This window comes from Glycine soja, chromosome 13 (genome assembly GCF_004193775.1).
Source record: "Glycine soja cultivar W05 chromosome 13, ASM419377v2, whole genome shotgun sequence".
NCBI lineage: Eukaryota > Viridiplantae > Streptophyta > Magnoliopsida > Fabales > Fabaceae > Glycine > Glycine soja.
Genome location: NC_041014.1, coordinates 18,160,778 through 18,174,694, shown reverse-complemented (window position 1 = coordinate 18,174,694; position 13,917 = coordinate 18,160,778). Strand labels below are relative to the sequence as shown.

At 30.4% G+C, this 13,917-nt stretch overlaps 1 protein-coding gene across 1 annotated transcript; it reads right to left on the bottom strand.

Annotated features, from left to right (window-relative positions):
- Positions 1-123: 123 nt before the first annotated feature.
- On the bottom strand, positions 124-4,737 carry LOC114381400 (protein SIEVE ELEMENT OCCLUSION B-like). Its single transcript, XM_028340646.1, has 7 exons — positions 4,468-4,737; positions 3,762-3,848; positions 2,699-3,135; positions 2,305-2,402; positions 2,049-2,191; positions 1,473-1,964; positions 124-941 (listed from the first exon to the last, which is right to left on the bottom strand). The coding sequence occupies exons 1-7, from the start codon at positions 4,672-4,674 to the stop codon at positions 330-332; spliced, it is 2,076 nt and encodes a 691-aa protein (XP_028196447.1). The 5' UTR covers positions 4,675-4,737; the 3' UTR covers positions 124-329.
- Between the last annotated feature and the right edge of the window lie 9,180 nt (positions 4,738-13,917).

Here is a 13,917-nt window from a genome sequence, read left to right as displayed (position 1 = left end):
TTATAAATATGCACCTAAATGCAATTTTTCACATCAAAGATGGCAAAATGACACAAAAGCTTAAAATAAAATACATCTGAAAGTTGCATATCTATAGGGTGCAACACCAAAGCAAACATGCTATTTAATAAAATATAAAAATTCGTATTTTTATTCAAACCAATGCATTCAAAAGCAAACAAACAAAGCTGCATTAATATCATTATTATCTAGTACTTGGCAAGCAAGTAGCTACATACCTTGTACTCTAAGATACATTGAAAAACCTAAATATATAATAAACATATAGGCACAAATTTAAGCCCAAGTGAAGTCCCATTGAACATTGTCTATGGTTCAAGACCATGGCAACACCTATAATTAACAGAAGTTACCTCCATTGAACGCCCACAATCCATATTTGGGCACGGTATATGGGCCAATATATCCGTGGGGTAGTTAGAAATTTCACTATGCTCACATTTTTTAGGACAATCCTTAACCTTAATGCTTTCATAGTACTCTTTGAAGGCCACATCAAAGCTCACTTCTTCATGCAACTTCCCATGCCATATGCCAAAATCTCTAACTGAGAGACACATGGCCTCACCTTGACCAAGGAGCTTCACATTGTACCCTTTGCTAAGAATGACCCATCCCTTGGGGTCTTGTTTGAGGAAAAGCAACCTCTTTATCTCTCTTGTTGCAAAGTCTTGCACCCCTTGATCACCACCCTTCATCATTTGTTGTTTCCTGTTTGCAAGCAAGCTATCAATAGCAATCCAAAAGCGTGGCACAACCTTAGGGTCTTCCCTTCCTAATTGGTATGACTCTATTGTGATGTCTATTTGCAAGCTGATTGAGTCAACAACCCTCTTCAATTTCTCCACGGCTGTTGTGAATTCTTGGATCCACATTGCGTCCGTGCCTCCATAGATGAAGAGATAACGATCCTCCTCAATCTAATTTTTGCACATTATATATATGTATTAAATCATTACAATTTGAATGATATATGTTTGCAATTTCGGTGATTATAAAATTTTTATAACCGCTAACTAAACAATAAAAATTTTATACTTAGAATAAGTACATTATGTGTCTATATATATAGATAGAGTGGAGAGAGACTATACACTAATAATATAAAGAAATTAAGCAATGCTATTTAGTATGAATGTTAGGTTGCACAAATTGCACGAATAAGTTATGTGGGTTAATTTTTTCTTTTTTGAAAATAAATACTACATTAAATATTTAAATAAAAAATACACTTTTTACACAAATTACACCTTAATATAGATTTTATGAAATTGTTTTTTTTACTATTGAGCATTTACCAAAGTAATTTTACGTTCGCAATCAATTATAAATCACATGATATATTAACTTTTATAATAATTATTTTAATAGCTATCCATAGCAATTGTATTGGGCCATTAATCCACACACATATATTACTATATGTGATGATTTCAGCATTTAGTACTTACCAAGTCCCCTATTCTTGGGTTAAGCTTGGTCATTTCAGACCAGAACCAGTTCCATTGCTGAGTAAGCCGGGTGTGATCAGAGGTTCTGAAAGGAAACCCATCGATGCCCCACACAGATATAATTTGCTTTGTATCAATGTTCTCCACCCTACCTTCAGGACTTATCAATGGGATAATAGACCTTTCCTTGTAGTTAAACACCTCTTTGATCAGCTTGAAGCCAGTTTCGAAACTGAAATGTTTAACCACGTACCATCCAAACTTAGTACGCTGCAATTTAGTTTCTAATGTTTTTCTGCGTTCCTCATTCCACTCATCCACAATGGGGATCCACAAGATCTTGAAATCCTCCTTCCTGTAACCTTCTACCTCTCTTGGTTTCTCCTTCAATTTCTCGTATATCGATTTTAGAAGCAGAGTCTCCTCTTCAATGCTATCAAGGCCAGAAATAAATAACAAGACATGCTTCTTCTTGAACTCTTCAATTTTAATCTGTCACAGTAAAAATACATTAAACTCAAGAAGACTTTATTACTTTAATTAGAATGCAGATTTTACACTATCCAAGTTGCTAACCTGTTCTCCAGTGAGAACATTAAAAACACTCTGTCTTGATTCCCTGTTCTCTCCGGAGATGATGAGTGCTTTCAAAACCTTTACAATATCTTTACCAGTATGAATCACAATATTCTTACGCCTGGTGTAGTCTTCTATTCTCCCTGCAATTTGCACGCATAATATCTTATTACAGATGAATTTCAATTCAGCATGTTTGTTAGTTTAGAAATTCTAATAGGAAGAGAATAAGGTACGAAGCAAGCACATAACTAACCTATCTCCCTGCCACACATTTCCAGATGTTCCTTAAAATTTCTTAGAATAAGGTCAAGCTTGTTCTCAAAGTTTTTTGATAATTCATGTTTGTGAATCCTGAATAAAGCAATTCCAATCATTAAATTTCACTTTAAAAACAGTTAAATTTGTTCGATCTGTTATTTGAATAATAAATGTTACATTAATTTGAACATAAGACTAAAATGGAATATTTTAAAAAATATTAGATACAATAAAAAGATTGATTTTAAATTTGGAAAACTAAAAATAAATTTAATATAAATTTGAGAAACTAAGAAATAATTTTAAAAAAATATATGATATGCATGATCTTTAAATTTTTTTAACATAAAATGGCAGCGCAAACAATGATAATATGAATTAAGCCTTACTTATGATCAGTGGTAAAGTCATCAATTTGGCCGGTACAAGTGACAAAGGTGAAGATTGCCCAGTACACAACAACAGGGATCTCATGCAAAGTTTCTGCCAAGGTAGGCACATCCTTTATGTCATACCCTGCACTGGTAAGCCTCTTCCACTCAGTGATGCACTCAATCACTTGCATCACCTTCTTCACCACACTGTTGAAGAAAGTTAGATGCTGTGTGTTGTGCTGAATCATTAGAAGTCCATTCAAATCAGCCAATGATTTTTCAGACATCTGATATTGTGTGGTCAAGGGAAGGTACAAGAATTTCCCATATTCTAAGGCAAAAGCTGCTTGAACAATAAGTGCTTTTGCATCCCAGGAATACGCTTTCAGCTGTTCCAGAATCAACATTGTTGTGTGGTGCGCGTAATGATCACCACGAGCTGTGCACACCATCTACAAGTCCAAATGAATTTGAATTTTGACATATTGTTGATATAAATTTTTTTATGTTATCAATCAATTAAAAACTTGTCTAAACATAATTATTATTAAAAAAAATTAATTAATTGAAAACTGCTTAAGGTAGCACTGTTTAGATAAAAAAAAAAATCAAAATTTCTTCTATAAGTAGCGTCTGTAGTTGCATGCAGCCAGATTTTTACTTAGATCTGTAAGACTGTAAAGGTTAATAAAGAGAACGGAATATTTCCTTGTTGCAGAGTGGAATCTATTGAAGAGATTCGTATGATATATATATATATATATATATATATATATATATATATATATATATATATATATATATTATATATCTCAACTTTGCACAATTCTGTCAGGAAAAATAATAATTTGTCGTTCTAGAGGAATAAAAGATTATAGTTTACGTGTATAACAATATGTTATGCGTTTACATTCATTACTATAATTTTATATTATATAATAAAATTTATTAATTTTTTAAAAAATATCTTCAAAATCATATCATTTATGATTTATAATTGGATAATAATATAATTACACCATTAAACTTTAGTCTAATTAAATTTCTAGTTAACACCAAGTAGAAAATTAGCAACAACCTGGCAAGCAATTCGCTTCAGTTTGGCAGTAAGCTGTTGGGAAGTTATGGTCGTGTCTTCTCTGAACCGATCACTGAGTTGGCTACCCTGTGTCATAAAATCATGTAAACTAACGACACATTGATAAATATTACTTACAGTTTATTGAGATACTCATCCATTAGAATTAATAAAAATTTACTTGTTTAATTTTATAAAAGAACTACTATGAATTTTTTTAAAATATTTTCGGAATTAAGTCACACATAATTTTTTATTTTCAATTAGATAGACATAACTCAATGTATATATTATGTATATGTCTTTTTTTTTTTTTTAAATCAGCAAAAAGAGAATATATTAAATGCGTACCAGGGGTACCAAGCCCAAATACACAGTATACTTTACAAATAAACACTGAAGGTTAGATTATATTTATGCCGATAGGATAAATGGATATATATATGTTGGTCCAAGTGGTAAGAATTGAGTCTTGTAGATGAAAAAGGTTGACACTAGAAGGGCTTTATTCCCTTAAATAAGTCTACTTATAGCTTACATTAGTAGAAACTTAGCGTGTTTTTTAGATACGGAAGGTTTCATAAAAATGACATAAACATAAACCAGATTTAAATTATTCAAAAAATATAAAGTAATCAAGTACGACGAATTATTACTCCATTTGATTCTTGCAAGACGTAGTAAAGGGTGTAACAAAATTAATTACCTTAGTAATCACAGTGTCCGTGATTTCAATGGAGTGGCTGATAACGCACGAGGCAACGGTGTGAAGAGATGCTACATCGCACTTCTCAACGCAATGAAAATGGGTTCGGTAAACATTATCCAGAATCTGTTCGTCACTGAATTCAAATGGGTTTTGAAGCAAAGTCTTCCCTTGCTGCACATTAGTGCTTGAAAGTGACTTGGACATGAAGGTGTGTGCGATTCACCTTATAGGTATCCTACAGGTCAATTTCAAGGTAAACGATGCTTCTTTCACTTGCATTAGCTTATTTATAATTAGCAAAAAGCATAGAGCATGACTTTACGATGCTTAGGTAAGGGCCCATATAGCACAATAAAATGATTCGCTTAAGCGTAGAAGGAACTAAAAGCATTGATAATATATTACGATAATGATTATGATTATGATTATCATAACAAGAAATCATCTATCTATGCAACTTGTTAACTTTTCTCCTGTATGATCCCTATGAGATGAAGTTGAAAATGAATAATGTTGCTATCATTGGAATTTTATAATGTACTCCTTCGTGCCTTCTTGATGGTATTAAAAATGATGGGCAACGTTTACGACTTACAATTCCCTAGACATTTTTCAAGGGAAAAAATGAGGTCATAAAAACACGTTGCACTTTTAGGATCGATCATGCCTACAAGAAAAGAATCGTGCTATAACAGTGTAATTTGTAAACATTATACAAGGATATATTCTTGTATTGATAACGGAAACATACGGATGAATAAATTTAAATATATAAAATAATATTAGTAATATATATATGTATGTATATATAAAGTGTTACTAAAATAATTCTCTAATACACTCTTTTAAATATAATCTCTATTATTAATTGAATGTCGTTGAAAATTATAATTTTAATGTTTCACTTCTAATTATTTAATGAGTCTCTCGTTAATTTATAATTTTTAATATATTTTAATTAATAGTAAAATATGTTAAAAAAATGTATTCTTAACTGTCTGTAATTTATTTATTTTTTGACAAATACTGTTTGTAAATATAATATACTCTGAAACATCCAATAAAGTATAAAGTACGTTCAATTGCCTAGAAAGATGCAATCATAGCAATCAGGTTAGAAATAACAGCATAATATTGTGATAATTGAAGTATTGACATGTTTCCCAAAAGCAACAAGTGAAATGAGATTGAGAAAGAGAGTGAATTTCACTTTTGGATTTGGTTTTCTGAAGATTTTTTTTTTTTTAAATATTTCTTGACAAAAATACCTAGTTAATTTTAAAACTTAAATATCTTTTTTTAATCCATGTAATTTAATATTTTTTTTTTCCTCGTAAAAAAATTAATTCTTAAAAATTGCGTTTTTTTTTATTTTTTATTCTTATAACATTTCAGATAAAAAAAATTCATTATTTGAAATATTATTTAAAGTGTTTTAAAAGCTAAAAATAAAACAATTATAATTTACAAGAACTAAAAACAAATAAATAATTTTACAAAGACAAAAAAAGAAATAAACTCTAAATACTCTAAATTTCAAGAATTAAGAAGATATTTAAACTTAAGTTTTAAATGCATAGGCCAAAAGTTCAAATAATTTATACTTTTGTACATTACGAGAAATAGAAGTGATAAGAATTTTTTTTTATCTTATATTACTTTATTTGTGTGTAACTAATTATTTGGATTTTTTAATTGATTATTTAGTTTGATCTATTCATTTGATATTGTGGAATGATGGTTTAGTGACACTCAAATATCTGTCATGCATGTCATTTTAATACAATATTGTTTATTAAAAAGTTACACAGCTTTATTTAGGTAACAATATTACAATTTTAATTAAAAATAATTTATTAAGATCATATTATATTTCTATAAAACATAGAGTAGTTCAAAATTTAAATCAAGTGCAATTATATGGGCTAAGCGATTTCTTTTGGGTGTGTGTTTTTTTTAAGTTCCTTTCTGTGTGGTTGAAGAATGGATATATAAGCCAGACTCAAATACTTCCTCTATGTTTTTAATTAAAAAAAATTAATTATTCATTTTGATTTTATATATGTACACAATCTTTACATTTTACTTCTTATACTTAGAAATTATTTTTTTTCCTATGCATATTGTTTTTAACTCATTTTATTAATTACATATATACTATTTGTATTCCTTTTACCCTCTACAATTTGGAACAACAAAAACTAAAACGAATTAAAAGGTATATATGTGGTAACTAAAACAAATAGTTTATAGATGTAGACATTAAAATGTAAAGACTGTACAACTATTAAAAGGAAATTAGTAATTAAATTTAAAAAAAAAATAATGCAATTTGAAATGTTAGGCCTGATCCATTTAGGTAACACAATTTTTTATTAATATATATTTCACTAATAAGATGAAATTAAAGTAAAGAATAACTAAATTGGTGGAGAGATTAGAATCTATCTTATAAATGTTAGCTAGATGGATGTTTGTGTGATGTAAACGGAGTCTAACTCAAATATTTGAATAAGATAAGGAAGTTATTATAAATTTTTTAATATCTATCTTCAATTCTTACTTACTGATTAAAAAAATGTTTGTGTCATGTACAACTAATAAGCTATGAACTTTTGGTGGGAAGTGTGGGCTTCAGTAATCTGGGAAACTTGGAAACACCGTAACGATATCAGATTCAACAACATAGCACGCGATTCTAATGCAGTGTCTGATGCATGTAGGAAACTTGTGACAGTAAGTTCCATTTAATTAATAAAACTCATTGGCTGTTAAAAAAATAAACTAATAAAATCATAGGAAACTGTTGATTCTATTGATTGACATGTTAAATATACATATTGGTTTGGGCCGAAACAAATCTCCTAATTAAATAGTGCTAATCTACTAAAGTATATAGCATCATTAGCGTGTGAGATACTGATTATGTGATTAAAGTGAGAGAGTGATGATATGTAATAGACATAAGTGCATAACACGCATTATCCTTCGTAACACTTTTTCCCTATTCATGCTTTGCTTTGTTCGGTAGTACAAGTTTGAGAAGAGGGTACAGTGCATGTTAGCAAAACACATGTTCTGCGGGGTTTAGTTACAAAAGACTAAAAAGATAAATGTTGTCCGAACACTCTTATAAAATAAGTCATATTTTTCCTTTCTTCAATTAAACTAAACTAAAAGAGATGCATGCATGCTTTTCCGTTTAATTTATTTCACTTACTCATCCCTCTAATCTACATTGTCAGCAAATTTATTGAAGGCGAAGTATCTAGATGACCTTTTTTATTTTTAAAAGTATACAATCTCAACCGTCAACATATTCCATAATTCCATATTATATTACAAAATTCATTTATACGTTTTTTTTTTCTTTTCTTGAAAGGAACATTTGGCAGGAGAATAATTTTTTACAACCGAAAATAAAATTTATTTGATTAATCATTTGAAATCTTTATATAAGCTTCCTAAATGAGTGATGCATATTTTTTATATAATCATTTATTATATTATATAATTTAATAAACAATAACAAGATATTTTAAAGTAAAATAAAAATTAAACTAAAAAAAATAAGATTCTCACATTTTTTTATGAGTTATTTTTTTGGCAAACTAATTAAAAAATATTTTCGAGAAACATTCTTTTTCAAAAATATATATTTTTTAAAATTCATATCAAACCTAGGAAACTAAATTTCTCAACATACTAATTCCAAAAAATAAAAATGGAAAACTGTACCCCAAAAAAAAGCATAATTAGTAACGTAAACGAAACAAAAGAGTCAATTAGGCTGATAAAAACGGATTGATAAAAATATTAAATATAACATAATCATATTAAATATATCATAATCTATTTTGTCTTCGGAGTTTGTTCAAAATAGGGGTGAGAATAAGTTAGACCGGTCTACAGAGGCCTACGACCTGGTCTACATAAAGTCTGACCTAAACTGATATGTTTAATTAAAAGGTTAGGCTCAAACTTTTTTAAAAGTCTATCAAATTAAATAAACCAGGCTTAGACTTATTAAAAAGCCTTATAAGCATGATAGGCCGGTCTACTATATATATATATATATATATTATTTTTTGGTACAAATAATTTTTTTTTAAAACTATCAGACTTTGATTATACATTACTGTTCTATAACTTCTATTCCTATAATCAAGTAAAACTTTAATTACAATTTAGGTGTGAGTCATGTGTCCCTTTATATTTCTCATTATTTTTATTGATTTTCCTAGTCCGGTTGACGTTTCCTTTTTCTTTAACTTTCCTATTACTTCCTACTCTAAAACAAAGGAACATTAAAGATTTAATGTGAAGAAGGCTTTTAAAAAGGCTATCAGGCCAGACTAGGCTTTTAAAAAGGTCAAGTCGAGCCAAAATAAAAGCCTTGGATAGGCTATAGGCCAAGCTCAAGCCTTAAAAATTCATCGTAGGTTAGGCTCAGGCATTTTAAAGTCTGGCCTGGCCTATTCCCACCCCTAGTTCAAAGCACAATATTATTCAAATCTATCGTATATAAATTTATAAAACTTCTTGGGATAGTTGTCAAGTTGTTAAGAGTCCAAAGATTCAAAGCATCATTTATGGCAACATGATCTTAGCGTGTCCGGTTCCATGAGAAGCTGGTGGCAAGCTGGCTGGTGTGCTATCCGGTGGAGCATTTGGAGTCAGAGAAACAAAATCATTTTGGAAGAAGCATCTTATGACAGGGAGGTGTGGCAAATTTTTCTGTTTGTGTTATGGTCATGGTTGAAGGCTTACAATAAGGATTTGCTGGTTTCGTGCCAAATGTGAATGATGTTGGAAATGGTCAAACCACTACTAGAAAAATGGGATTCTACATCGATTATTTGAAGCATACTACATCGGTTTACGACCGTCATCGTAGGGAACATTGTAAAAAGGGGAAGCCTTTTCTACGATGGTAGCGAACAACCGTCTTAGAATGCTGAACATTCTACATCGGTCTTCCCAGAACCGATGTAGAATGCATTGCATTCTAAGACGGTCTTTGACACGTGATCATCTTAGACTGATTAGCATTCTACATCGGTCGTCTCAGAACCGATGTAGAATGCCTTTTTTTATTTTTTTAGTTCGAACTACTTTTTTTTTTTTTTACAGAATTGAAAGTTAGGTTCTTCAAATACCTGCAAGAAACACGTGAGAATATGAAATTAATTAAATTTTATGCAATGAAAAATAACAATATATAAATTCAAGATGGTACCATAAGACTCACAAAGTATATTAAAAAATTTACTCAAAACTATAAAATTACGAGAGATTTATTAAATAAGACATAAGACTCACAAAGTTTTATAATTTTCAATATAAGAATGTATAGCAGAGTAAGTGTGGGAGTCTTTAACATTTCTTTTATTCTAACATTTTTCTTTTTCTAATTATCAATGAGATCTGTCTCGTTTCCTATTCATGGGCCCCTTTTCTTCCCGCAACTTCCATAGCCCTTCTTTGAGTTATTTCTTAGTGATTATTCTGCTTAATTCTACTTTATTTGTTAGATTTACTAGCATAATTTAACATGGTAATTGGAAGAAATCCTACAGCCACCACAAACCATGAAAATTTGGTCCTAGAAGATGATCATGATGACCTTCCATTTTTGGATGCATACATGAAGCTGTGTATGTAAATTTTTCTCTATAGATTTCAACCTTATTTAATTGACAATATTCCTATAAGAAGCTGAAGGATAAGTTTTTGTCATTCAAAAAGCTAAAGAGTAATTCTTGGTAAATCTCAACTCAACTTAATACTATCTGACCATTAGGAAGGATATGAATTAATGAATCAAAGAACCTTTCTTTTGGGGCAGGGGAGGTGCTTATGTTGTGCATAAAGTGGGAACTATATTGTTACTTCAAATTTCAAGTATCCATGTAATTTTTTTTTCTAAATTACAACATGTTTTCTTTTTATCACCATCCAGATAAGTAAAAAAAACACAGATTGAGAGGTAGGGAAAAGGGGGGCGAGGAATTGGAAAGTACTAAAAATGAAAAGTTTAAAAATATAACAAACCTGGTTGCAAACAAGCAGAGAGTCTCTTTGGACAACAATGTGCTTATTTCCTTTCTTAAGGGCATGTTTCAATCCTAGTATTAAACTTCGATACTTAGCAACATTATTTGTTTGAATGCCCACTCCTTCACGCAATCGATAGACCTAAGAAACCTATTAGTTAGCTATATTTTGTAAGAAAATATACTTAACAACATGAATTGTTGTAGACAGGAAACACCTTGCTCCCATCACGCAGTATAGCTCCTGCACCAGCTAGTCCAGGATTTCCTTTGGACGCACCATCAAAATGAAGGTTACACGAAAGCTGTAAATAGAGATGTAAGATTTTGTTGTTGTTGTTGTATTATTAAAAGATAAAGTACAACTGTGGAAGCAAAGCTTCATGATGAATCAACAATGATTCAAAGATGTTTTGATGATAACAATGATGACAACAAAAGATAATGAACAAAAAGCTCAAGAGAATCAAGAACAAGTCAAGAGTTCAAGAATCAAGAAGAATTCAAGATTCAAGAAGAAAGCCTACAAACAAGAATCAAGATTCAAGATTCAAGATCTCAAGAATCAAGATCAAGATTCAAGACTCAAGATTCAAGAATGAAGAAAAGACTCAATCAAGATAAGTATTAAAAAGTTTTTCCAAAACTTTGAATAGCACATAAGTTTTTGACAAAACCTTTACCAAAGAGTTTTTACTCTCTTGTAATCGATTACCATATTGTTGTAATCGATTACTAGTAGCAAAATGAGTTTGAAAATGTTTTCAAACTGAATTTACAACGTTCCAAATATTTTCAAAAGGCTGTAATCGATTACAATGTTTTGGTAATCGATTACCAGTGCCCTTGAACGTTGAAATTCAAATTTAAATGTGAAGAGTCACATCCTTTCACTCAAAAGCTTTGTGTAATCGATTACACTTATTTGGTAATCGATTACCAGTGTTTGTTTCTGAAAAATCTTAAGATGTAACTCTTCAAAAAGGTTTTGACTCTTTCAAATGGTTTTTAATTTTTTCTAAAAAGTTATAACTCTTCTGAATGGCTTTCTTGACCAGACATGAAGAGTCTATAAAAGCAAGGCTTTGTTTTGCATTTTCTAACAAGTCTTATACAATCCTTTACAAGCCTTGAATCTCTTTGAATCTCTTCGAACTTCTTCTTCTTTGTACCAAAAGCTTTCTGAAGTTTTCTGGTTTTCTAAACCTTGAAAACTTGTGCTATTCATACTTTTCATTCTCTTCTCCCTTTGCCAAAAAGAATTCGCCAAGGACTAATCGCCTGAATTCTTTTTGTGTCTCTCTTCTCTCTTTTCCAAAAGAAGGAAGGACTAACCGCCTGAATTCTTTTGTGTCTCCCTTCTCCCTTGTCAAAGAATTCAAAACGACACAGTCTGAGAATTCTTTTGATTCTTCCCATTCCCTAATACAAAAGCGTTCAAAGGTTTAATCGCCTGAGAATTCTTTTGTATCCCCATTCACAAAGTATCAAAGGTGTAACAACTTAAGATCTTTGTCTTAACACATTGGAGGGTACATCTTTTGTGGCACAAGTAGAGGGTACATCTACTTGGGTTTGACTGAGAACAAGAGAGGGTACATCTCTTGTGGATCAGTTCTAGTGGAGGGTACATCCACTAGGTTCAAAGAGAACAAGGGAGGGTACATCCCTTGTGGATCTTTGCTTGTAAAAGGTTTTTTACAAGGTTGAAAGAAATCCCAAGGACCGCAGGTTGCTTGGGGACTGGAGGTAGGCACGGGTTTGTGCTGAACCAATATAAAAATCCTTGTGTGTTTGTTTCCTTCTTCCCTACTCTTTTACTTTCCGTTGTGCATTTAATTTCCGCTTTTACTTTCTGTTAAGTTTTCTCTTCTACTCCTCATTCTCTTAACAATTTAGTAAAAGCCTTAAAAGAGTAATTTTTAATTAGTAAAGGTTTAGGAATAATTAATTCAACCCCCCTTCTTAATTATTCTGAGGCCACTCGATCTAACAACAACAAGTATTCCAACTAGGAAGAGGCAAAGATTAATCAAGAAAGGCCATCGTAGCATCATATGCAATAAAACTTAACATTGACTCAATTTAAAGGCTCTCATATAATATGAACATATGCTACTACCACATCTCAAAGACAGAAGGTCAAATGATTTTTTAGTTGACAATTAATTCATTGATTAGTCAAAATAAATGGGTGAGGACCAAAACCAAAACTAGCATTTAACAGCTTAAATGCATAATAAATAGTGTGTAAGTATATTAAAAAATTGGAAATATTTCTCCAAACAACTTAAATGCATATAACCTTTGAATATCATCGTCATCATCATTTGGAGTTAAGGCCATTGCTGAATCCCAAAATCTTTGCATCAAGGTGGTGGCAACTTCATTATTCCCAACCTAATTGCTAGAAAATGACACTATCATTATTCCCAACCTAATTGTACCAATGATCAATGTTTTTTAAATTTGTCAGTCTTATTCTATAAGAAACTGCAGATGTTTTGGTCCATCACATTTCATCTTCATTTGTAGCTAGTGAAAATCTTTCAGATTCTTAAATTCCCGAGCAGCTAAAATAAATGGGTGAGGACCAAAACCAAAACTAGCATTTAACAGCTTGAAAACAAAATGCAGATTCTAGAGCAACTTATAATTTATGTTGAGATATTATCAATTCATGAACAGTACGTTCAAGCCTACATTTAACAATATCAATAAAACCAAATCAATAACATGCTAACAATATCAGAGCATAACAGTAGCACAACAAGCTATACAAATTACAAAAGAAAATAGAAGATATAATAAACCAAACTATTAACGTTGCAACAAATTTTTAAGTACAAAACTTTATAGACTTCATAATCAATCAACAATTATTAATAGAAAGCAATTTAGGACATCACAAACATTTATCCTGCACCACAATTGGAAATGAATGCAGCTGCAATAGCAGCTTCAGTCTCTTAGGATTTAACAGATAACCTATGTTATTAATTCAAATTTAAATTATTAATATAACCAATAGATAAACAGCTGAATAAGAAATTATACGATTATAAAATTGACTTGTTAAAAGAAGAAAAAAAGAAAAGAGGAGAGATCGTAAATTCGAAACCCTCACACTAACAAAAATTAATAATATTAGTCGATAAAAAATAATTAATTAAACTATATATATATATATATATATATATATATATATATATATATATATATATATATATATATATATATATATATTCACATAGTAAAAAATATTAAAAAACCATAATTTCTTTTATTTTAAAATAGATCCATTCACTTATTACATCACTCAAAAAGAGAATGCTCTGAAAGATTTGATTAGAGGGAGGAAGAGGAGAAAAGAAAAAAGAAAGAGGGAAGG

Bases quoted from the DNA above. Each gene is read 5' to 3' on its own strand.
- LOC114381400 (XM_028340646.1), bottom strand. From the start codon at position 4,674: ATGTCCAAGTCACTTTCAAGCACTAATGTGCAGCAAGGGAAGACTTTG. The intron at 2,403-2,698 runs GTAAGGCTTAAT...TGCTTTATTCAG, and splicing joins GACTTTACCACTGATCATAA to GATTCACAAACATGAATTAT. The intron at 1,965-2,048 runs GTTAGCAACTTG...TTACTGTGACAG, and splicing joins ATGTTCTCACTGGAGAACAG to ATTAAAATTGAAGAGTTCAA.